At 39.8% G+C, this 27,325-nt stretch overlaps 1 protein-coding gene across 1 annotated transcript in view; it reads left to right on the top strand.

The window, feature by feature from the left end:
- Positions 1–1,366: 1,366 nt before the first annotated feature.
- Positions 1,367–27,325, top strand: part of ranbp10 (RAN binding protein 10) — a 127,056-nt gene continuing 101,097 nt past the window's right edge. Inside the window, exon 1 of the mRNA XM_030130010.1 lies at positions 1,367–1,730. Within this exon, the coding sequence (XP_029985870.1) occupies positions 1,532–1,730 (199 nt within the window). The 5' untranslated portion in view covers positions 1,367–1,531. The remainder of the gene's footprint in view (positions 1,731–27,325) is intronic.

The raw sequence follows: 27,325 nt of genomic DNA, 5'->3' as shown, positions 1-27,325 counted from the left end.
TGCCGAACACAAACCCAGCTCTGTGGCCTTTCAGTCCTCCTTCAGGTCCGACTGGGACACTCTGAACTGTTGCACCAACTCTGAAGCTGTGAAAACCAAAGCCTTATGGAACGAATTTAAGTTGTCATATATTTTTCTTCCTTCCTTGATTTATTTATTTAATTGACTTACCTATCTATGTATTTATATTTAATTTCATCCTGCCTCTCCTCGAGCCACATGTTTTCCATGTTCTGTTTATGACTGTTGACTGCTGTTGATCTGTTTTGTGTACGGCATTATGTTAAAGTTTTGGGAAAAAAACAACAACATTGCTTTACACTCAGGTTAATAGACATAATTAACATCTACCTCAACAGAGAAGATAATTGGACTTATTTCACACTTGCCTTTGTTTTTGTGTCGGTGTTAAAGGCGGGAACTTGACATCTCTGCGGGGTGACATTTTTAACAAACACGACAAAAGAATTCAACTTTTTCAGTCCCGTTTAACGTCGGCTCCAGTAGTAAGAGTGCAGCAGCAACAACAGCAGAAGAGCCTCGTTTCCATGGGAACGGAGGGAGCGCACACAACAAGGCCCACATAGTAGACCGCGGCGCGCCTGTCTAAATATGGAGCGGCGTCTGGAAAGTGTCTGAAGTGAGCAGGCACAGGACTGAGCCTTTAGCGACTGTGTAACTGAAGGATTTCAAATGACGTCAATAACAGTGCAAGTGCCAAGAACTGCTTTAATATTGGATATTAAATACGTCGTTGCTACAAAACGCTCAGTAGACTCAAAGCGTGTTCGGGGGGAAAAAAAAAAAAAAAAAATGTTGCATTTATCACACGTTAGTACTGTTTTCGTTCGGGTATATATGCTGTGTGTTTTCAATGTTGTAAATAATTTTTTAATTTTGCTAATAAATTCAACCTTTATACTGTTTTTATATTTCTAATTCTAGTTCCTACGTACGGGTAATAAAAAGATGAATAATTTTTGCATATGTCACACGTTACGTATTACTGTTTTCGTTCTGGACATATATACTGTGCGTTTTTAATGTTGTAAATTATTTTTTAATTTTGCTACTAAATTCAACCTTTATAGTAGTTTTATATTTCTAATTCCAGCTCCTACGTACGGGTAATACACTAAAAAAAACCCAAAAAAACCCCCCAAACAAACAAAAAAAACAAACCATAACAACTCATTTTGAAAGCTATTAATCCTCTCATGTCTTAGAACTACATTTCCTAGCTTCCTGTGTGAGTGAAAGCCCTCAAACACGGTCACCACAGTGGAACAGTGTAGTCTTTTCCAGACCGTTAGCAGAAGAAGCCCCGCGCAGCTGGACTGCAGTACCCAGAGTGCACCGGTGCAGCTACGGTCCATTCTGCTGCTGATCCGGGGATGTCACACCGCTGCTATTTTCTCCCCTCAGTCCCTCTGCCTCTCAGCCGACAGCAGCCAGCGGACTGACACGGGCTTCGGAGAACACACCGCGGAACGCACCGACACGAGCGGCGGAGCCGAACACAGGCCGGAAAATGGCAGAGCTGGGAGCGGGAGGCCTGCCGGTGGGAGACCCTGCTCTCAACTACCAGGAGCACGAGCTCACCGAGCGGCTGAAGCGGCTGTACCCGGCGGTGAACGAGGAAGAGAGCCCCCTGCCCCGGTCCTGGAGCCCCAAGGACAAGTACAGCTACATAGGACTGTCCCAGAACAACCTGCGGGTCCACTACAAAGGTGAGAGCCGAACCAGGGACCGAACCAGGGGCCGAACCAGGGACCGAACCAGGCTGACAACAGAGGAGGAGGGGGGGGGGGGGGGGGGGGGGGTCTGTGACACACATACACACACTGAGTATGCGATTATGTTGACTCTGTGTGTGTGTGTGTGTGTGTGTGTGTGTGTGTGTGTGTGTGTAGTCCTGGTAAATCTAGTCTGAGCTGCCTCTCCTCTCTTCTCCTCTCCTCCTCCTTTTCTCTCCCCCTCTCCTCCTCTCTTCTCCCCTCTTCTCCTCCTCTCCTCTCCTCCTCCTCTTCTCCTCTCCTCTCTCCTCCTCCTATCCCCCTCTCCTCCTCCTCTCTTCTCCTCTCTCCTCCTCTCTCCTCCTCCTATCCCCCTCTCCTTCTCCTCTCTTCTCCCCTCTTCTCCTCCTCCCATCCCCCTCTCCTTCTCCTCTCTCCTCCTCTCTCCTCCTCCTCTCTTCTCCCCTCTTCTCCTCCTCCTATCCCCCTCTCCTCCTCTCTCCTCTTCTCCCCTCTCCTCCTCCCTTCTCCTCCTCTCTCCTCTTCTCTCCTCTTCTCCTCCTCTCCCCCTCTCCTCCTCTCTCCTCCTCCTATCCCCCTCTCCTCTTCTCCTCTCCTCTCCTCCTCCTCCTCCTCCTCTCTCCTCTTCTCCTCCTCCTCCTCTCCCTATAACCTTGCTTTGTTTCATAAATGAGCAGTAGAATGTCCAAATGGGTGACAGTGAACTCGTTCACCCTGTCAGTTGCCTCTTATTTCCACCACACTACAACACGGTTTTCCTTTGTTTATGTACCCATGTATGGCGTTAGCCGGTTTGCCACTAAATAGCCGGTACATTCTGACAGATTCTCCACAGTTCGTACACTGGTAGTGTTCTGCCAACACACTGCTAACTACTGCTGTGGACTAACACAGGCTAACTGACAGTAAGCTAACTGACAGTAAGCTAACTGTAGAAGCAAATCCAGCAGTTAGCCTAGTGGCTAACTAGCTAACGTTAGCTATCCTAGCTTTGCCTTGTGGCTGTCACTATTTTCTCAAACAGTGGGATAAGCTAGCCTCAGGGTGGATACGAGCCAAACTTGTTGTTCACCTTACCTTTAATCATGTACTACGTGAGTTATAATGCTATAATTCTGTAGGTTTTTGGCTAAAATGTAACGACAGGGACTAAAAAAACTGAATAAAATTGGCTTTGTTTTGTTTTCTCGCGTGATTTCAGGGGCAGTGTTCTAGAAGTCTATTCCAGAATTCGTAAATATCTGTATTTTTCTGGTGTGGAAGCAGCCGGTTCAGCTCCATTCAGGGTGTGTGTGTGTTTGTGTCCTGAGCACAACAACAGTGTCATGTCCCAGCTCCAGCTGCTGTGTGTGTGTGTGTGTGTGTGTGTGTGTGTGTGTGTGTGTGTGTGTGTGTGTGTGTGTGCGTGGTGCAGGAGGCCTGTGCGCATTTCCATCAGGCCAGTGTGTCGATCCTGGAACAAATCTGATGGATCTGACACGAGCAAAAAAACCACACAAAATCAGAATAATAGTAGATCTGCTTTTTAGACGGTTGCGTTAATGACTTGTTGGGATGGCTAAAAGTGCCAGCTCTGGCTGCCAGGCCTGTCAGCTGGATTATTTTCAACATGTCCCTCTTAAATCAAAACAAGGTGACATCTGTGTGCAGTCTACAGGCAGGCCTTTGCTTACTCTGGTCTTTTTGCTCAGGCGGCCCGTCAGGCCAGCCCCCTTGTAGCAGGCATTTACTAGCCCGCATCTTGGAAAGGAGCGTTTTGGGGCCTGTTGGCTGTTTACATCAGTGGAACATGCAGAGGATGAAAGGATGCACCAGAGCTATGGAAAGCTTTTAAGGGCTTAGGCAGTTTGACGCATATGGAGCAGGGGTCCTCCTGTTGATGACTCAGAGCAGGCATCAGACTTGTCTAAATCTAAACTAGCAGACTGAAAACATATCATATTGCTGCATAACTGATCTGGTCCCAGGTAGTAGGGGAGGATGCTGAATTTAGGATGAAAACCTGGACTGCACGGAGAATTCCTCTAGCTCACAGGTGTCAAACATGCGGCCCGGGGGCCAAATCCGGCCCGCCAAAGGGTCCAGTCTGGTGATTTTGTAAAATGCAAAAATTACACTGACGATATTAACAATCAATGGTGGAAAAATCATTTTGATTCAGGTTCCACATACAAACCAGTTAGATCTCATTTGGGTCAGAACCAGTAAAATATCATAATAACCTTTAAATGATGACAACTGCAGATTTTATCTTTGTTTTTGTGTAAAACAGTAAAATTACACAAAAAATGTTTACATGAACAAACTATCCTTTCACAAAAAATGTGAAAAACCTGAACAAATATGATCCTGAAATGTCTTAAGAAAAGTAAGTGCAATTTTATTTTAAATTTTAATGCCTCTTAATAAATATTTTGTGTATTTGTAAGTGTAATGTAAGTTGTAACACACGTGCAAATGATAAACTGCTGCAGAGTATTGTTAAAATTGCACTTGTTTTTCTTAACACATTTCAAGTTGCTGATGTTATTCAAATTTTTAAGGAAAAGTTGAAGATGTAAACATGAGTGTAATATAATTTGACTTTCTTCCACTGGTATTATTTTACTGGTCCGGCCCACTGCAGATCACGTTGGGGTGAATGTGGCCCCTGAACCGACATGAGTTTGACAGCCCTGCTCTAGATACAAATGATGCATAAATTGTGTTAATGCTGTTTGTTTCTGCTACCTGAATGTGTTTGTCTACTCACAGTTAGTGGAAGCATGAATGTACGTGAAGGTAGGACAAGTGGTTTCATGCTGGCGGGTTCAGGTGGGATGTTTAGACGTCACGTCTCTGAAAAGTGGCCAGATTAAGTGACACTGCACAATTGTTCAGGGATGACATATAAATAGGCCTCTTTTGGAGTGTAGCATACGTTTTCTCTCCTGGTTGTTCTAGCTCCTGCTCTCTTTCCTCACCCTTGTGGTTTAGATGCTATTTTGACCAGTGTGCCCATTTTCTCTGTTCAAGGCCAATGTCTACCTTGTCCTGTTGTATACAGACACAGTAGATATATACAGTATGATAAAACACTGAAATACAGTATATTCAACATATTAATACACTGACTGTTGTGTTTTACAAATAGACTCTTAATTAAACTTCAGAGCCGTAATCTGAAATGACTTAAATCACATCTCATTTATATTTATCGATTATTTCCCCAGTACTTTCTTTTTTTAAACAGATGGAATTTTTAAGAGTTATAGTGATCTCACCTTTTGCATACTCGGAATTTTACTACTCTATAGTACTCTAGAATTTATAATAATTATATTTATGTTAAAATTTACATTTAGTAATACAGCATGCTAATTTAACACATTGATTACATGTCTATCCTACTTCAGTTCTGGTGTTTTTCCATCTTTAACTAGTTGGATTTTAATCCTTTGCGCAGACCAAACTCTTGTCAGACAGTCCGTTTCAGTATGAAAGGTCAAATCTTTAAGTCTGTACCACCTCTAAGTATCAGATCTGCTCATGACAAACCCAAAAGGTACCGTTTAGACCATGAAAGGCTGCTGACACTGTCTCCATGGATTCCACTGTAAACACTCTGACTGCGTCTGTCAGGAACTAGCACATGATGCTATTACACTCACTGTCATAGGCCTCAGTGTGATCATGGCAAAGCACAAAGCATCATAAAAAGGATACGGACACGCATCTTAAGCATTTTATGAGTAAAGCGTTTTTGTTTTTAGCATAATTTTGATTCTTTGAAGCTTTTATTGCTGACACATCTGGTATATAGTGCTGTACGTTACACATCTGTGTTCTGGAAACACTGGTATGACTGCCTCTTGAAAGTATAGAGGGTTTTTTTTTTTTTTTGGATTGTAGCTGTCAGTTGTGTATAATGTACATGTGTGTAAGTGTGTATAATCTAGTTGTTGTTACCTGTTTAAAGTACAGAGCAGTGCTGCCTCTAGGCACATGCAACAGTTATCATGTGCTGTGTAAAAGCAGGTTAGATCCAGACACACAGTGAAGAGAAATATTTTTTTACTACTTATCACTGATTCGAACATCACTATACAAAGCTCATGGTCAAGGGAGGGACACCCCCCCCCCCCCCTGCAAACCAACAAACCCACATGACAAACATGTCCTCACCACTGAACAATGTAAAGTACTAATAGCAGCAGTAATTCAGATATTTATATTACAAGTTTAACAGTTATTAAATTACTATTTGTAATATGAAATGTGTTCATATTCACTAACACAAAGAATAGTGAATCTGCTAGAGGTCGACTCGTCAATTAATCGACTCTTAAGAAACTCATAAGAAATCAACATTGGCAGGGAACAACCATCTGTGACTCTTAACTTCTAATAATATACATTTTTGAGCTATTATTGTCCCTCCAAGTCATTTATCTCAACAACGTTTACTACAGGATGTAACTGTTTCTTATATTTTAATCTGCTGTGTATGTTGAAAATTTCTCTGTGGGGATCATTTAAAGTTTATCCTAAATTACAACATTAGTAATAACTGATCTGCTGATTACACTGGTCTGCAATTTTTTAGAAATGATCTGCCTCAGACATTAAATGTGCTAAATGTTACATATTTTAATCAGATTAGTAGTTAAACTAATGACCACAGTGTTGGTTTGCTGATGTTTTCCAGGTATGTGATGGTGTGTTCTAACACGTGTGTTGGTTTGTGTCCATTTATACACAGATGTGTAAATGTTCCACTGGTAGAACCTGTCCAGTCCATTTATACACAGATGTTAAATGTTCCACTGGTAGAACCTGTCCAGTCCATTTATACACAGATGTTAAATGTTCCACTGGTAGAACCTGTCCAGTCCATTTATACACAGATGTTAAATGTTCCACTGGTAGAACCTGTCCAGTCCATTTAGAAACAGATGTTAAATGTTCCACTGGTAGAAGCTGTCCAGTCCATTTATACACAGATGTTAAATGTTCCACTGGTAGAACCTGTCCAGTCCATTTATACACAGATGTTAAATGTTCCACTGGTAGAACCTGTCCAGTCCATTTATAAACAGATGTTAAATGTTCCACTGGTAGAACCTGTCCAGTCCATTTATACACAGATGTTAAATGTTCCACTGGTAGAACCTGTCCAGTCCATTTAGAAACAGATGTGTAAATGTTCCACTGGTAGAACCTGTCCAGTCCATTTAGAAACAGATGTGTAAATGTTCCACTGGTAGAACCTGTCCAGTCCATTTATACACAGATGTTAAATGTTCCACTGGTAGAACCTGTCCAGTCCATTTATACACAGATGTTAAATGTTCCACTGGTAGAACCTGTCCAGTCCATTTAGAAACAGATGTGTAAATGTTCCACTGGTAGAACCTGTCCAGTCCATTTATACACAGATATTAAATGTTCCACTGGTAGAACCTGTCCAGTCCATTTAGAAACAGATGTGTAAATGTTCCACTGGTAGAACCTGTCCAGTCCATTTATAAACAGATGTGTAAATGTTCCACTGGTAGAACCTGTCCAGTCCATTTATACACAGATGTTAAATGTTCCACTGGTAGAACCTGTCCAGTCCATTTATACACAGATGTTAAATGTTCCACTGGTAGAACCTGTCCAGTCCATTTATACACAGATGTTAAATGTTCCACTGGTAGAACCTGTCCAGTCCATTTATAAACAGATGTGTAAATGTTCCACTGGTAGAACCTGTCCAGTCCATTTAGAAACAGATGTGTAAATGTTCCACTGGTAGAACCTGTCCAGTCCATTTAGAAACAGATGTTAAATGTTCCACTGGTAGAAGCTGTCCAGTCCATTTATACACAGATGTTAAATGTTCCACTGGTAGAACCTGTCCAGTCCATTTATACACAGATGTTAAATGTTCCACTGGTAGAACCTGTCCAGTCCATTTATACACAGATGTTAAATGTTCCACTGGTAGAACCTGTCCAGTCCATTTATAAACAGATGTTAAATGTTCCACTGGTAGAACCTGTCCAGTCCATTTATACACAGATGTTAAATGTTCCACTGGTAGAACCTGTCCAGTCCATTTAGAAACAGATGTGTAAATGTTCCACTGGTAGAACCTGTCCAGTCCATTTAGAAACAGATGTGTAAATGTTCCACTGGTAGAACCTGTCCAGTCCATTTATACACAGATGTTAAATGTTCCACTGGTAGAACCTGTCCAGTCCATTTATACACAGATGTTAAATGTTCCACTGGTAGAACCTGTCCAGTCCATTTAGAAACAGATGTGTAAATGTTCCACTGGTAGAACCTGTCCAGTCCATTTATACACAGATATTAAATGTTCCACTGGTAGAACCTGTCCAGTCCATTTAGAAACAGATGTGTAAATGTTCCACTGGTAGAACCTGTCCAGTCCATTTATAAACAGATGTGTAAATGTTCCACTGGTAGAACCTGTCCAGTCCATTTATACACAGATGTTAAATGTTCCACTGGTAGAACCTGTCCAGTCCATTTATACACAGATGTTAAATGTTCCACTGGTAGAACCTGTCCAGTCCATTTATACACAGATGTTAAATGTTCCACTGGTAGAACCTGTCCAGTCCATTTATAAACAGATGTGTAAATGTTCCACTGGTAGAACCTGTCCAGTCCATTTAGAAACAGATGTGTAAATGTTCCACTGGTAGAACCTGTCCAGTCCATTTAGAAACAGATGTTAAATGTTCCACTGGTAGAACCTGTCCCGTCCATTTAGAAACAGATGTTAAATGTTCCACTGGTAGAACCTGTCCAGTCCATGTATTGTCATGTGCAGACAGTATTTGCAGTAGATCTGGTCGATCTGACACTAATATTTCTTTGGAGTTAAACCCATTCTATAATTAATTCTACAATTTCACATTTTGACCCCAGAATGTATCTGTGAAAAAACAACCAACCAACATTTAGGACTGGAATTGTCTATATGTAATATACATTTTTTGAACTGTTATTTTCTAACATCTGTGTATAAATGGACTGGACAGGTTCTACCAGTTGAACATTTACACATCTGTTTCTAAATGGACTGGACAGGTTCTACCAGTGGAACATTTAACATCTGTGTATAAATGGACTGGACAGGTTCTACCAGTGGAACATTTAACATCTGTGTATAAATGGACTGGACAGGTTCTACCAGTGGAACATTTAACATCTGTGTATAAATGGACTGGACAGGTTCTACCAGTGGAACATTTAACATCTGTGTATAAATGGACTGGACAGGTTCTACCAGTGGAACATTTAACATCTGTGTATAAATGGACTGGACAGGTTCTACCAGTGGAACATTTAACATCTGTGTATAAATGGACTGGACAGGTTCTACCAGTGGAACATTTAACATCTGTTTATAAATGGACTGGACAGGTTCTACCAGTGGAACATTTCCACATCTGTTTCTAAATGGACTGGACAGGTTCTACCAGTGGAACATTTACACATCTGTGTATAAATGGACTGGACAGGTTCTACCAGTGGAACATTTAACATCTGTGTATAAATGGACTGGACAGGTTCTACCAGTGGAACATTTACACATCTGTGTATAAATGGACACAAACCAACACACGTGTTAGAACACACCATCACATACCTGGAAAACATCAGCAAACCAACACTGTGGTCATTAGTTTAACTACTAATCTGATTAAAATATGTAACATTTAGCACATTTAATGTCTGAGGCAGATCATTTCTAAAAAATTGCAGACCAGTGTAATCAGCAGATCAGTTATTACTAATGTTGTAATTTAGGATAAACTTTAAATGATCCCCACAGAGAAATTTTCAACATACACAGCAGATTAAAATATAAGAAACAGTTACATCCTGTAGTAAACGTTGTTGAGATAAATGACTTGGAGGGACAATAATAGCTCAAAAAAAAGTGTGTGTATATATATATATATATATATATATATATTTTTTTTTATATATATATATATATTTATATATATTTATATATATATATATATTTATATATATATATTTATATATATTTATATATATATATATATATATATATATAAAATTAAATTCTTTTATCCAAAACTGTCCGACAAATGTAGTGCAGAAACAAGTGCAATATTTGGATGTGAGCTGTAATAAAGTAGAAGTGTAATGTATTAAAATGTCAGCTGTAGTACTGGTACACTTCCTTTAATCTCCTAGAGCTGTACTGCATTCACTTTAATAGACTTTATTATCACAGGACACACTTGTATTTCAAATATGAGGGTTATATGATGTGTTTTTTGGATTGTGTCTTGATGTGAGGAATAGAATGAGGCTGTGACCTTTATATTTAGTTAAAAACCTTTTTTCCAAGCGTATCCTGTATAAATGGTGTTCTGTGTTTGGATAATATTGAGAGGCTGAATGGTTCTGAAGAGCCTCCACTGTGGGAGAGCTCTGCACTCCACAAAAACATTACATTTCCTTGAATTTAACGGCTACTCAGTACAAATCTTACCTTCATTTTATAATGCTTAAATAGAAAAGCCCAAATCATTTCTGAGCTGAAGCAGCTTTAAAAATGAAATGGGAGTGTTTTGTTGCTTATAAAATGCACTGGCCAATCTCTGTGGAAGGAGGCAGGTGAGCACAGAAGAGCGAAGGAGTTTGGTTGAAGTGGTGCTGAGTTTGGTTCAACACACTCTGAAAACTGCTCCAAGGTCTGTGCTCTCAGCTTTTATCTTCTAGTGCCCTTCCATTTTCCTGCTGCTGTGGACAGGAGGAACAGAGGACAAGTCTGGGCTTTGCTTTTTACTGCCTCTGTGTGGAGCTGATGTTGTATTTGTACTATGGATGGAACAATTACCGGTAGAACCATAAACCGCAGTAAAATTGTCAACAGTTAGTATTAGCGTTTAAATTCTAATTCTCATGATAACTGTGTTTGATTACTGCACTTTCAGGGGAAAAAACACCTACGTAAAGATCTGCTTTAATGTCAAATATTTGAGTATAGCTTTAATTTATTACAATTTTAATTTTCTATATCTAATATTTGGAACCAATATTCACTTTTAAAGTCTGTGAAAAGGTTCATTAAACATCTGTGTGTTATTTATGCAATAAATTATATACATTTTTCAAATCAGATTTTCTATGTTTTTTGTGTGTTTTCTGTCCTTTTGTGTTTTTATAGTAGGTTGAAGTGAAAAAATACTAGACAGATGATCTAGATGAAGTTGTGCTGAAAAAACAGATCCAAACATGGGTATAGTAAACATTTGTTTCTATAGTATATAAAGGCCAAATCAAAAGGACTGAAAAACAGACAGAATAGACTCAGACCACTAAGGGTTAATATGGGAATGTTTCTGACACAGAAGGGACAGTGGGACTGTTATTGTATTTGTTTGTGTTGTTGTTTTTCCAAATACAACTTGGTTAAATTCTTTCAGTGTGTGTATGAGTACTTTTGAACATTTGGAGCACAATTTCAATAATACTGTGATAATAATGATAACCGTGATAATATTGGTCACAATAACTGTGATATGAAATTTTCATGTCATTACATCCCTAATTTGTACTTTACTGATAGCGGTGATTGGACAGAACCTGGGGTGGGATCACTGATGTCCTAGTCAGCAGTGAAGTCCTCAGAGTCCTGTGACCTATGACCCTTGACCTCTGGTGGAAGGGGTTGGTGTGTAGTAACAGCTGACATGTGGGACAGTATATGCACCGTTTCACAAAGGCCTTTTTCTTAGACTAAATCCAGACGACAACGTTCCTGGTCTTTGTCTTTAGTGGACTCTAACAGTTTGTGGTCCATACTTGTATGGTTTCCATAAATGTGTGCATCCAGGTGGAACCGGTCCAACTGGGTCCAACAGTGTCATATGTAGTCCACACCTGTATGTGGAAGTGTCCACAAACACAGACAGAACCTATGGAGGAGACAGGAAAACTACAGAAGAACGCACTGAGCATGTGCAGGAGGTTCCGTCCTTGGTTTTCTTCTTCTGGTCGCATGGTCCTGTGGTTGTCATGGTTTCCATACAGTGGTGTCTGTCCTATCCATATGCCAACACCAGGGGGGCGGAGCCAACACCAGGGGGGCGGAGCTGGGACAGGTTTACGCTCTGGGACCCGTTCTACTAAAATACTGTTTCAGGCACCGACAACGCCAGTGTCATGTGACCAAAGGCCCAAACCAGAGTAAACTGTAGCGGACTGACATAATTTTGTTCTGATGTGTACAGGGCGTTAATTTTCAAACTAAATTTCACACAGGACTTTTGGACAACGTTTTGCATCGCTAATGTACATCTCTACACTCTGATTGCTTCTCAAAATCACCACATCAAACAAACATCTGATCTATCAAACATTTCTTTTGGATCGTTCCATCCCAGCTCACCTAGGTCTTCTAGTTCAGGTCATGGATTTTGTTAAATTTTCATCTGAAAACTTCACACAACGCCACAGGGCCTTCGAAGAGCCAGAATGGGTCATTACGAATCCTTCTTTAGTTATGCATGTCGGTCGGGGGGGGGGGGGGGCAGCTCGGCCGGTTTCCGTCCTACTATGGGGTACCGTGGAAGTGAAAATGAAACTTTACGCTCATTTATATTTTCCCTTCCTCCTGAAGCTTTGCAGACTTTCATTTGAGGGTGTAGGATGTTTGTCCCGGGCTGTTATATATTATGTATAATAAGTCTAATGCGACGGTGAATTTTTTTTTTGTATGAAATGTATGGTGTGGCAGCAGAACCACTGTATCCCCCTTCAGCACCAACACAGGTGACCCCCCAGGGGAAGAACCCTCTTGATTTGGGGTGTCCCATCAACATTATCACTTGTCCAAATAGGGGCGTTTCTGTTGAAAAATCCGTTTTTTTGGATGTTATTAATAGATATCGTAGGCCAATCAAGCTCAAATTTGGTTCATATCGATCATCCAAAATTAAGTTTGTATCTTTTATACATTGTGTCGTTTATAGATGGAGTTTTGTGGGAAGAAATGGGTTCTCTGACATTATTCTGCCACTATCAGGTCCATGTAGCTCAAATTGAGTTCATATCGATTTTCTGACAGTTTTTGTTGATAGATTTATATACATCGCAGAGGACTGGGGGGATTTGGGGTATATACCCCCGCTGTTGGCCCCCGACAGCGTAAGCTTTGTTTAAATGGCAGAAATGCAAAATGGAACACTTGACTCTCATCTACCATGTACCAAAATTTGGAAAAATTCAGAGCAGAAAAAAAACCCATGTACAAAAAACAACTGTCAGATTTGGATAAGTTTAATTTCAGTTAGTTCAAAGTTGTCATATTGATTTTATACTTAATTTGGCATATGTCTTGGATGCTGTACCTGAACCATAGATTTTCTATAATCGGTGTGTGGAGGAACTGTAAGGTCACCCGTTGGTTTTTGAGCTATCGTTTTGAACCCAGTAGTTTATGATTTGTTGTAGTACCTGCTGATGTGTGATGTTATAAGTAAGGTTTCTCAAAGGACTTCTTTCACAGGACTTTTCTCCAACAGTTTGTTTTGCTGTTATAGTATTTCTATCAGAGATCTTAGGTGGAATATTAAGAAAAAGCCCTTTGAGAAACGGTGCATATAATATTACACATATCACCTGATTACAATTTGGTCATCTCTATGTTTTGGGAGCTATGAGTGACCATATTTGGACAAAAGGGGTGGATCCATGTGGGTCTGAGGTGATTGGATGCTGATTACAGACATTGTAAAATGGTAAACTCTGTCAGTCACTGCTTAACCTCCTAAGACCAGCTATGGGTTGATTGATTGATGTATTTATTCTGAATATGAATGTCAAAACAGAAGAAAATAAATAAAAAAACACTTAAACATAAGACTTATGATACATATTTGAAAAGGAGTGAGAAGAAGTATAACTTATAAACTCCCACCTCTTCTCCTTATATAATTAATAACAATAATAACCTTCCTAGTCTAAGCAGATCTATACTATATACCATAATATGACTGATATTTCTTATTAAATAAAATTTTCTGTCCACATTTGTGGACAAGAGTTTCACAACTTTATACAAAAAAAAAAGAGAAGAAAACTGTCCACCACAAAGGACATTCCATAAAAATGTTAAAAACTGCATCTGAAAAAACTGTTGCATCAGGATGTTTCCAATATAGGCCCTGATTGAATAAAAACAAAAAAAAAGCTGGTACTGTGCTGACATTTCCTGGGTCTGAGGAGGTTAAAGTAATTTTACCATCTTGTTAATGGAAAATTTAAACTACAGCTACAGTTGAGCTGTCAGGAAAAAAGTCTGGTAAAATAGGTATAAATGTACAGAAAGAAATAGAAATAAACAGAAAGTACTTGAGTGGGACTCGCCAGATGAATGAAATGTTGAATAAAGCCATTCTATTCAATTGTATTTATTTATTAATTTATGTATTTTTAGAGGTTCTCAGTGTTCGTCTACAGGGCCCAGGGCTTTTTAGAACCAACTCCAGCAGCTTTTGGTCATATTACAGATTTCAGATGCTTCCACATTGTCTTGGTTTTGGAGCCTAGAACCTTGTCCTTGGCCTAAACCTTGTACTGGTCGGAACACCCATTTCTGTGGCCAAATTTAAAAATATCCCAAGGCCTCCTATAGTGTTTAGTGCGAATATCACCCCCGTCCGCTGAAAAACAGACAACTGGTTAGGCTGTGAAGACATGTGATGAAGTGAAAAACTCAGAACTATATAAAGTACTATTTGTCGTGTAGACATTTATGATTCGACAAATTACCTTGAACTTAATGGAAGTTTTCTAGAAAATCAATGATGCAAACTTATGTAAAGCTGTAAATGTGGGTCAGCTGGCATAGGGTGACCCCCATCTAATTTTATTCAGCGTGGTGGGAGTGGTGTTGTTATAAGCGATCGCCATATCTCGTACCCATCTATGCAGTTGTAAAGAGACCTGTTCGGCCCCCCGAGGACTCGTTTTCACGGGACTAAAAATAGAGCGAACGGACGCCTGCCGCAACCATCAGAACAGACAATTACACACAGCACACACTGGAAGGACGGCATCACATGAATAAACATGTAGTAACACGTCCTGGTCCTAGAGCACACTGCTGGGGTTGGAGATCAACCAGTGGGTAAATGTTACTGTCACAGCTGACAGACTGGGTACCAAGGCTGGAAGAAAATATCAATTCCACAATATATCGCAATATTTCACTTCATGATACTGTATCGATATTAACAAGTACCGTATCGATATTTTTAAGTGTTTATTCAAATGCAGACATGGCAGAGCTTCATTTTTGTCGTTCTTTTTTGTTCATCACGCTCTTTTATTTCTATATTCACATGGGTATTTGACTCTGGTGTTTGTTTAGTACAACAGTAGTATTGTGATACTGCAGGTCATACATGTACAGGGTGGGGAAGCCAAATGTACACTGAACATTTAGTTGTTTTTTCTCAGCAGACACTACGTCAATTGTTTTGAACCCAAACATATACTGATGTCATAATCATACCTAACACTATTATCCATACCTTTTCACAAACTTCTGCCCATATGAGTAATCAGGAAAGCAAACGTCAAAGAGTGTGTGATTTGCTGAATGCACTCGTCACACCAAAGGAGATTTCCAAAATAGTTGGAGTGTCCATAAAGACTGTTTATAATGGAAAGAAGAGAATGACTATGAGCAAAACTATTACCAGAAAGTCTGGAAGATACTATTAAAGAAGAATGGGAGAAGTTGTCACCCCAATATTTGAGGAACACTTGCACAAGTTTCAGGAAGCGTGTGAAGGCAGTTATTGAGAAAGAAGGAGGACACATAGAATAAAAACATTTTCTATTATGGACATTTTCTTGTGGCAAATAAATTCTCATGACTTTCAATAAACTAATTGGTCATACACTGTCTTTCAATCCCTGCCTCAAAATATTGTACATTTTGCTTCCCCACCCTGTAGTTTTTTAAAAATTTGATAATGGTTATTTCAAGCATTCTAAAAGCACTTTTTAATGTCTGAAAGAGGCAAATGTATGTTTTTTTTATTGGGAATGCACAAAAATAATGTTCTCATGTCGGATGATTCAGGGACTGAACACTATGGATTCTTTTCACAATAGAATACGAACATTTAAGCAGGATCTGAAACTGTAATGTCTATAAAACATTATTTATTTATGTAGTTTTTTTTTGGACTGGTAAAACCGCATGTTAAAACTTTATTTATCCAAAATGCTGCACTATAAGTTTTTCCAGGAATTAATCTTTTAAAAAAAAGAAACAAAAAAAAAATATCGCCTTTTGAACAGTATTGTGATATATTGCGATAAATCGTATCGTAGTCTTAGTATTGTGATTTGTATTGTATGGCCAGATTCTTGCCCATACACAGCCCTGCTTGTTACCTTTTCTGGTTCTTTTTCATTTCTTCTTACAAGGTTGACTGCTCTGAATTCCTGATGATCAATTTTGTGTGTGTTGATGATGCAGCACATACAGTAACATGATAATCATATTTTTGATAGTCTGCATATTCTTTAACAGTGTAATATAATAGTAAAACACTCAGGTTAAGAGTTAGAAATGGGACTTCCTCATGCTTTATCTTTATATGGGGATAGTTCATGAACGGGACAATGAACACAAAGCAAATGGGTCAAAGGCCAAAATCGATGACACCCACTCGTGTCTTGAAATGCATCGTTTTTGCTACATTTGCGGCTAGCATCCACAATACACCAGTGTTTTAGGATGTGGGCTCTTAGAAACACGACTGGGTCTGTTTAAGTTTGGAAAATCAGACTGAAAGAGGAGAGTTTGGGAAAAGATGATGTGTGTCACTGCCCAATTTGTACCAGAAACTCTATTTATCCAACATGCATGCAAAACTGTCAATTCAGATGTGGAAAAGGCATTGAATATGTTCTAAGTTTAACAGAAGAACAGAAGATTTAATTGTTTATACAGTTTTTAAACTAACTTATTTTGTGATTTCTGCTCAGTTGGACTGAACTAGCACTTTTACATTTAGCACCTTTGGTTGAAGATGAAGTGGAAATGTGAAGTTATATTCATAATAATAATAGTAATAACAATAATGATAGTAACTTTATTTATATAGCATCTTTAAAAACTGAGTTTACAAAGTGCTTTGACAGACAAAACAAAGTGCACAACAGCAGAAAAAACAGCAGACAACACAACACAAAAAAGAGATAAGTACAGCAACATAAAAACAAGACTAACTGAATGTATCGTAGTGGAGAGGGCAGAAATAACAGAACACGATGGTGTCAGATCAGTGTGAAATGAAGGAGTGGAATAAAGCTACATCATGTATGTCAATATAAATGAAGAACCAAAACAGGGTCAAAATAAATATTCAACATTAAAACATTAAAAACATTAAAAAGAGGCAACATCACATGAAGGCGAGTCTACAAAAATGCATTTTAAGAAGTGATTTAAAAGATGACACTGAAGTTATAACATAAAGTAAACGACATGCAGCAGTATTGTACCAAATGATTCAACTACATTGCTAACATTAGCTGCTAGTACTGTCATGGCAGTAACACAAATATACTTTTTGCATGCATATGATGAATTTTTCAGAAGTCTTTGAAACTTACAAAATTCTTAATTGTTCATTTCAGAAATGTGTATTAAGAAAGCTTGAACAACCTTTTACATAAAACAAATCTGTGTCACTTCCAAAACTTTTGTCCACAGCTCTACCTCAGTAGCAAATATTCATTGGTGGTAACCCAGTAGCTTCACTGTCAAGAAAATGGATTTGATTTAAAAAGTGGAGTTTATCATTACTGAAACTTACTGAAGCCAAATCTTTAAATTTTCCTTAAATTCCTTAAAGGAGTGATATTTAGCTTTTAAAAATGTTCTTCTTCCTTTTCCCTCATGTTCCTGTGGTCTCCATAAACTGTAAATGCTCTGCTTGGCTCTGAATTCTTCATTCATTCAACTCCACAGGTCCATCTGCAACACTGTTTATGACTAATGACACCACAAAGGTGGTTTGGAGCGCTGGCCCTTTAAATGCACAGGAGACACTTCAGGCCCCGCCCCCTCCAGGTGATTGGCTGTGCCTCTCTGTCCTGTTCAACCAATAACTGAACATTTTCAGTAATGGGCTCCAAGTTTGGACAGATTTTCAGTCTGGACTCCAACCGCTGACGACGACAAACAGTTATGGAGAAAAACTGGAGAAATGTGGAACTGAAGTCTGGACCTGAAATGAGCAACTGAGGAGACGGAACCAGTTAGAGAGGCAACTAACTAGAGACGGAACCAGTTAGAGACGCAACTAATGAAGACGGAACCAGTTAGAGAGGCAACTAATGAAGAAGGAACCAGTTAGAGAGGCAACTAATGAAGAAGGAACCAGTTAGAGAGGCAACTAACTAGAGACGGAACCAGTTAGAGACGCAACTAACTAGAGACGGAACCAGTTAGAGACGCAACTAATGAAGAAGGAACCAGTTAGAGAGGCAACTAATGAAGAAGGAACCAGTTAGAGAGGCAACTAATGAAGAAGGAACCAGTTAGAGAGGCAACTAACTAGAGACAGAACCAGTTAGAGAGGCAACTAATGAAGAAGGAACCAGTTAGAGGGGCAACTAATGAAGAAGGAACCAGTTAGAGAGGCAACTAATGAAGAAGGAACCAGTTAGAGAGGCAACTAATGAAGAAGGAACCAGTTAGAGAGGCAACTAATGAAGAAGGAACCAGTTAGAGAGGCAACTAACTATAGACAGAACCAGTTAGAGAGGCAACTAATGAAGAAGGAACCAGTTAGAGAGGCAACTAACTATAGACAGAACCAGTTAGAGAGGCAACTAATGAAGAAGGAACCAGTTAGAGAGGCAACGAACTAGAGACAGAACCAGTTAGAGAGGCAACTAATGAAGAAGGAACCAGTTAGAGAGGCAACTAATGAAGAAGGAACCAGTTAGAGAGGCAACTAACTAGAGACAGAACCAGTTAGAGAGGCAACTAATGAAGAAGGAACCAGTTAGAGGGGCAACTAATGAAGAAGGAACCAGTTAGAGGGGCAACTAATGAAGAAGGAACCAGTTAGAGAGGCAACTAATGAAGAAGGAACCAGTTAGAGAGGCAACTAACTAGAGACAGAACCAGTTAGAGAGGCAACTAATGAAGAAGGAACCAGTTAGAGGGGCAACTAATGAAGAAGGAACCAGTTAGAGAGGCAACTAATGAAGAAGGAACCAGTTAGAGAGGCAACTAATGAAGAAGGAACCAGTTAGAGAGGCAACTAATGAAGAAGGAACCAGTTAGAGAGGCAACTAACTATAGACAGAACCAGTTAGAGAGGCAACTAATGAAGAAGGAACCAGTTAGAGAGGCAACTAACTATAGACAGAACCAGTTAGAGAGGCAACTAATGAAGAAGGAACCAGTTAGAGAGGCAACGAACTAGAGACAGAACCAGTTAGAGAGGCAACTAATGAAGAAGGAACCAGTTAGAGAGGCAACTAACTGATAGAAGGAACCAGTTAGAGAGGCAACTAACTAGAGACAGAACCAGTTAGAGAGGCAACTAATGAAGAAGGAACCAGTTAGAGAGGCAACTAACTAGAGACAGAACCAGTTAGAGAGGCAACTAATGAAGAAGGAACCAGTTAGAGAGGCAACTAATGAAGAAGGAACCAGTTAGAGACGCAACTAATGAAGAAGGAACCAGTTAGAGAGGCAACTAACTAGAGACAGAACCAGTTAGAGAGGCAACTAATGAAGAAGGAACCAGTTAGAGAGGCAACTAATGAAGAAGGAACCAGTTAGAGAGGCAACTAACTATAGACAGAACCAGTTAGAGAGGCAACTAATGAAGAAGGAACCAATTAGAGAGGCAACTAACTATAGACAGAACCAGTTAGAGAGGCAACTAATGAAGAAGGAACCAGTTAGAGACGCAACTAATGAAGAAGGAACCAGTTAGAGAGGCAACTAATGAAGTTTTTGGCTTGTTTCAAGATTTGTTTTGTTCAGTTGGAGCCAAAGCCTCCTCCAGTGGAACCAGTGTAGATGCTGCTGTTCAGATCAGTGTAACTCAGATGTTGCAGATCTCTTGTGTGTAAATCAGTTCTTCTGTCTCAGTGTACAGTTCCTCTGGAGGTGGTTCTGTTGGAGTTTCAGTGGGATCAGATGTTTGGAACAGAAATGAGACAGATCCACTGGGTCAGAGTTAGATTTTTACAGTGGAAAACATGAGCCCTTTAAATGTCAGAAATGACTCCTTGAAAGGAAGGAGCATTTTCCTCCATGTATAAAACACATTGAATAGTTACAACAACGTATATCCTACTATAATGGACGTTTCTGTGTCCGGCACGTGTCGCGATGTTGCAGCACAGGAGGGCGTACAGGTGCAGTGCCGCCGTTGCACCACGGGAGGGCGCTATCGTCCAATGGCACCATGGGTACAATGGCGCTAGTATAAGTAATATACAGTATAATACAGTAAAGTAGTACCAGAGCAGACAGCAGCATGTCTGCCTGATTTGGTCTGATCAGTCATTATGTGTCCTTCCCTCATTGGCTGAGGCCTTGTCATGTGACAGCTGTGAGCCTTGACCTGCTGTTCATTCAACATGGACACTGAATGACATGTGATTCTGTGGCGGTTGTCTCCGCTGGCAGCTGTTGCGCACTTACCTCCTGGGTTTCATCACCATTCTACCGACTACGTTTCACGACCCTAAGCAGGTACACCGGTAATTCGCCTCAGTTCCCTCCTCGTCATGTGACGTGTGTTTCAGGCACTTGAAAAACATTTGGAAGTCATTTGTGAGACTTTGCTAAAACTTGTGTGTGGGCCGAGGTCCTTTTCATCTTATACCAGGGGTCTCAAACTCAACTTACATGGGGGCCATTGGAGGTATAGTCTGGGTCAGGCTGGGCCGCATTAAGTATTCCACAAAAAATGGGCTTTCTTTACTTTACTCGCAGTTCGTAACATGCACTTTTTAATGAACTCCCCTTCTTTGAATGGCTTTCCGGCCCTAACTATCATCTCACCCACCATGTAGCTAGCTTCGGCTGCTGCTTCATTCTCTTTGTTTGCTTTCTTGAATAACTCTTGTTGCCTCAATAGACACTTTTTAACACTGGTGACTTGGTTCTTTCTCTCTTCTCCCTGGTATTTTGGAAACTCCTCAGCATGTCTATTTGAGTAATGACGTCAGACAGCGGCACATTTTAGAGACATGACTGTTACTGGGCGATGGCAGATATTTTCCGTCCGCTTGGTGTCACTCTGGAATGTGTTTCAACTAAGTAGAGCTGCAACCGATTAATCGATTAGGTGCTTGAAGCGAATGCAAAAATGCACGATTCGATTAATTGACTTGAATTGATTGAAGGGAGATATTCTATTGCAGTTTTCCTGAACTGAAGCTTCTTTGTGCGTCACAATAAGTGTCCGTGTGAAACACAACAGTGGAACCAATGTTTAACAGCAGAGAAATGAAGGAAACAAAGCTGAAGATTCAGGAGAACTGTGGTTGAATTAATTTTTTGGATCACTTTGAGTCGATTGATCGGTTGCAGCTCTACAACTAAGTGACTAATGTTCATACTTCCACAGGTACTTCGCAGTTGGCTAGCTTGACAACCGTTGACAACAAATGTCACCGGAAGCTGTCACAAGACTATCTACAGTAGCCCGTTAGCGATTAAAAATAAATAAAATAAAAGCGTGGCAAGACTCAGCAAAAAGGTGTGCTTGAGAACTATGTGAGGGCTGCACCAACGCTGAACTTTGATGTCAGGTAGAGGGCCACAAAATATCATCCTGCGGGCCGCAATTGGCCCCCTGGCCATGAGTTTGAGACCCCTGTCTTATACTATGATCAATGTATTCGTTCAGGCCTTATACTGGAAAGGGAACATGCTCTAGTTTCTATTTAGCATGTTGCTAAAACACAATTTAATCTGTGATGGCTCTGCTGTAATCCTAACCCTTCGACTGGTGGATGTTCAGTGAAGACGGACCTGCTCATGTCCAACAGTATGTTTATGGGAACTCATTTATTTAATCCTACATATCGGCTAAAATGTCCTTCGGGGGTCACATGAGTGTCCATTTGTGTCCAAAACAGTTGTCCTACAGTCACAGAAGTGTGTGTAAATAATGCTAATCCATTTGTGCACAGACTACTGATATTCTCTGACAGTGGAAGCTCTATTTTCATAAATATTGGATTTGGAATAGCACGTGGATGTGAAAACTTTTGCTGGTGGACGGACGTGACATTACCCATGATGCTCTGGTCAGTCCCAGTACTTTATTAGGAATAAACTTCTAGACTTCCTATTGCTAATTGTGCTCTTCTTCATAAATGTTGGTATTGTGGATCTAAAACAATCCCAGCTGACACAAAAACACTAAATGTGTCAGTGGACGGATGTGACATGGTTGTTGTGGATCCCATCATACTGATGCTCTGCAGCCATGTCAGCGTTTACACTAATGATCCCTGTGCAAAAACTAGGAGCACTATTATTTATTGGATAGTTTAGCATCAGACTAAAGAGGAAAGAACAATCTAGAATTGTTCTTTGTGTCTAAAAATGCTTCTTATTGTAAAAGTGTTGATGTAAACAGTGCTGTGTGCCATTCTTCATGTATGTATTGGTGGAACAGAAGCAGGATGGATCAGCACCATACTCCAGATTGAACCTGTACAAATAAAACATGTGATATGGAGGAGAGAATCTGGGAAGAAAAACTGGGGAATCCAAAAGAAGAGAAGATTTGTTTTTCAGCTCAGTTCAGTTCAAATAGAACTTGCCCATTTGTGACATGAAAATATTGCATTAATTGTGCTGAAATGGTTCATTTTGGAGCTGAAAACATAGTTCATATGAGCATCAACATGTTGAACAGAACTGAAATCCTGTCCATTTGAACAACTGTCATTTACCAACACAAAGTTCCTTTGGATTCACTGAGACTGATTTAATATGAACACAGACACAGAAGAGCTGTGAGCACACTGGAGCCGTCCTGCGTATATGTTGTGTACTTCCAGATGACTCCATGCTCGTAGCTGTGCCTGTGTTGGACTCACACATGAACAGCGACAGCCCTGAGGTGTCTGTTGACGGCCAGCTGCTCAGTTTAGGGTTACACACCGACCGTCTACATTGCATACATACACGCACATACACAGAGCCTGCACTGACTTGTCCTGTATCCAGATAAGTGAACTTGGAGCGAGTCAATGCTGTTACTACATGGAACAGACAGAGATGCACATGTATAGAAGCCAGATAACAGTTACACAACGCACTACTGAACTGGTTTGTCTCTCTCATGACCTGAGGGATTGCATAAGCAGCCATCTGAATATAGAATGACAGACAGTAAGAATTGTGGTGCTTGAATGTAATCAGTGCAGACACTATACACAAGCTGTATGACCCTGTTGTTTACGTCTGTGTATATAATGTGTACCACCTCTACACTAAGAATACAGTTGGAGCCGTTGTGTTCGGATTTGTCCTGTTTTAGAATAATCAGGGTTTCAAGTTATGTTTGGCAGAATTTATGGCATGGTGCGGATTGAAAAGATGTCCTACAATATGACAAAGAGGAACTTGTTCATCATCGGCACCCTCAAGGGAAAAGGGGAATAAAAACCGCATGAAAGTGGAATTTTTGTCCCAAAGTTTGGACTTGTTTATGTGGAAAAGTCCAGCTGTGTTCAGATAGAGCAGACAGTGGCCTTCAGATCAACAGCACAGCTTTGGAAATACAGTCCACAAATGATTTCACAGAATGCAATGATTTTAGTTTTATTTAATATTACCCTTTTGGTTTTTGTTTCCAGTTTGGCATTTTTTTCAAGTGCTCAAGTAGCTTTAGTCAGTTTCAGTCGCAGAAAATGCTTAAAAGTGGAGTAACTTTTTTTTTTTTTTTTCACTTTTTTTTTATTGTTTGATTTCTATACAATACAAAACAAACATGAGGGACATTTGGGATGCATTGACCATAATAAACCTTTGTGTCTAACAGCTGGTTGAAGTAATGTGATGTTGAAATGAAAATTGTCCATTTCTTCCATTTGTCCTGACTCTGCTCTTCTTTAGTTTCAGTCTGTGGATCAGAATCTCCTTCTGAAATATTCCATTCACAGTTTGGATCCAGTCGTTAGTTGTAGGTGGTTCTAATCTGCACCATTTTTTGGTAATAGCCTTTTTACAGGCTTATAATAGTATTTTAAACAAATATAATTTTTCTTACATTATTACCAATAGGGGTGTTAGAAAATATCGGTTCTGCAATATATTGCGATATTTCATTTCACAATACTGTATCGATATTAAAAAGTACTGTATGGATATTTTTAGGTATTTATTCAAATGCAGATTTTGTGGAGGCTCATTTTTGTTTTTTTGTTTTTTGTTTTTGTTTATATTTCATTTATTCTTATTTAGCACTGTTTTATTCAATAATGTTCATTCCTTTGTTGGATTGAACTCCAATCCTGTTCTGATGTTAGCTGTGAACTAATAGAATCTGAACATTTGAACAGGATCTGAAACTGGAATGTCTGGAAAACACAATTTCAGTTTGAACACAGTTGGAACATTTTGTGATAGAACATTAGATCCTGTTAGGGATCAAATACAAATGTGTTTAGGATTTGGGCAGATTTCTGCTGGAATTCAATTCTTCCAGGAAATAATCACTTTAAAAAAAGAGACAAACAAAAAAATGCCTTTTTAACAGTATCATGATATATCGTATCATGATCCTAGTATTGTGATTTGTATCTTATCGCCTGATTCTTGCTGATACACAGCCCTAATTACCAATAATACATCCAAAATACATCACCAAACATGTTTTAGGGATTACATAACCCAATATCTGAACAATCGTTGAATATATTTTATCTCAAAATGATGCAAGTTTAGGACAAAGTCAAAAGATGTGTTTGTTTTACACTGACATCTGCACATTCTGTCCAACAGGGTTGAACTGTGGACACATATTTAGCTGTAAGTTTAGCTGTTATGAAAAATCCAATTATATTTTTCCAGCGATGTTCCCTCCATGTTCTTGAAGAAGCGGTTGACTGTTGAGTTCTCCACATGTTGATCCATTCCTCCGAGACACACATTCCTAGTTCTTTCTCCCATTTCTGTGTCACATCCAAAGTGTTCCAACCTCAGTTCCCCATTAAATGTTTGTAAAGAGCAGATATAATTTTGTATTTAAAAGTGGAGTAACTTTAAAATCCGGGGCCACACATTATCGGCTGACTAACACGTTACAAATGTGGCTGTGCACAAGTTTGTGTGTTCATATTCTCCTGCACATTCACAGTCATGTACAATTATTCAGTCTATTGTGTAATGTAATGCTGCTGGCTGAATGAGAGTGAGTGATGATTAGAAAAACAGTGTAAAATAGAAAAATAAAACTTTTTTTTTTTTTACCCTATGCTTTAAAGCCCACATACACCCACCCACACCAATAGGTTAGTGTTGGGGCGTTTTCACACTGTACTCGAGTCCATATCTGAGTACGCTGGACCCTGAAGTCCACTAAATTTTATCAATGTAAAAGGTGTAAAAGCACTTGAGGGGTTGAATTAACCTCCTCAGACCCAGGAAATGGCAGCAGTACCAGCTTTTTCTGTTTTTTATTAAATCAGTGCCCATATTGGAAACATCATGATGCAACAGTTTTTTCAGGTGCAGTTTTTAAAATTTTTATTTAATGTCCTTTGTGGTGGACAGTTTTCTTTTCTTTTTTTTTTTGTGTAAAGTTGTGAAACTGTTGTCCACAAATGTGGACAGAAAACCCAGAGCTGGGTCTGAGGAGGTTCAATAAGTTTATTCTTCTTCCTACTCCTTTTTGACCATATGCAAAATTTGGTCTTGCACATACTGGAAGATAGATTGTTCATATAAATGTTATTTTGTTTTGGTCTTAATCTGCTTCATTTTGTTTTATTTTGTTTCTTTGCGTGTTCTAAATAAATAAATAAATACATACATACATACATAAATGCATTCATGCAAACATTCCGTGCTTGAGTACCGTACCCGAGTCCAGATGAGAAGGTTGTCCTGGGTCTGGACTGCGTGGACTCCAGTACGGTACGGTGCAGTGTGAAAGCGATCCGTGCCCGACACCGGAAATGACCCAATCACCACTCCGACAGTGGAAGTGACTTAAAGGTGCGGGAGATTTTCGTGACCAATTTTTCCTCAGATCTGTCCATCCTCAGTCAGATCCTCAGTGTCATTGGTCCGTTCGTCTGTCTGTCGTTCCTCAGCTGAATCTCTTCCTCACTCTGAACAGTTTCTTAGTTCCATCCACCACAAACAAACCATGTGTTTACATTCAGAGTCAGGAGGAACTGGGCATCTGAGGAATTTTGTTGTGACATGCATTGTGGGAAACGTTTCCATATGATATTATATGGATGAAAAAAACACGTGCGGAAACGGCTTAAATGCGGCAACAGCTGGAGGAATATGCATAGAGGGGAGGGAGCTCCTGCCGTTTCTGCCTCATGTCTGTTCCAGCTGAAGCTGTCTGACAGCGGAACGAACCGGTGTTTCCCACAATGCACGTCGCAACAAAATTCCTCAGATGGTCGAGTTACCTCGTGGTTCTGCTCATAAACACATGGTTTGTTCGTGGTGGATGGAACTAAGAAACTGTTCACCATGAGGAAGAGATTCAGCTGAGGAATGACAGACAGACGAACAGGCGAATGAAACTGAGGACAGGACTGAGGATGGACAGATCTGAGGAAACACTGGTGATGGAAGTCTGCCGCAGCTTTAATCATGAGACCATAGACGGTGCTCCTGTTGTCTCCTGAAAACACCTTTGGATCTGTGCGGCGCAGGCTCGCCTTACCGGCCGAACCGCTGGGTGATTTCACAGGGACAGTGAAGGTGGCTCTTCTTCACTCTGCCTCAAACAGGATAACAGAAAAGTATTACCACCGTTGTAGACAAATGAACAGAACAGTCGCTCGGTTGATGACGTAAGGGTGTGTCTTCCTCTGACTTCCATGTTTATTGGATAGCGACAGAATTCCTTCCACACCTCCACCTACTGTTTAGACCAGTGGTTCTTAACCTTGTTGGCAGTACTGAATCCCACCAGTTTCATATGCGCATTCACCGAACCCTTCTTTATTAAAAAATACAATATGATTTTTTTCAAATTCAAGACACAGGCATATGTTTTACTGGTGTACAAAATGAACCGTGCATTAACATCACTGTGTTCAAAGAACAAAACCAATACAGTGCATGAACTTACAACAAATTCCATACCTTTTCACAAAGACTCGACCTTTTTTAATCCAACCACAGTGAAATGGTTTTAATTTTTAACCTTATGTATTCCAATAATGAACTTATTGTATTTATGCTATTTATCATTTTTAACATTTTAACACACACCCATCACCTAATTTCCATCAGGCTACAATAATAACGAATATTT

The sequence above is a fragment of the Sphaeramia orbicularis genome, unplaced genomic scaffold (assembly GCF_902148855.1).
Source record: "Sphaeramia orbicularis unplaced genomic scaffold, fSphaOr1.1, whole genome shotgun sequence".
NCBI lineage: Eukaryota > Metazoa > Chordata > Actinopteri > Kurtiformes > Apogonidae > Sphaeramia > Sphaeramia orbicularis.
This window is presented reverse-complemented; position numbering and strand designations above follow the sequence as displayed.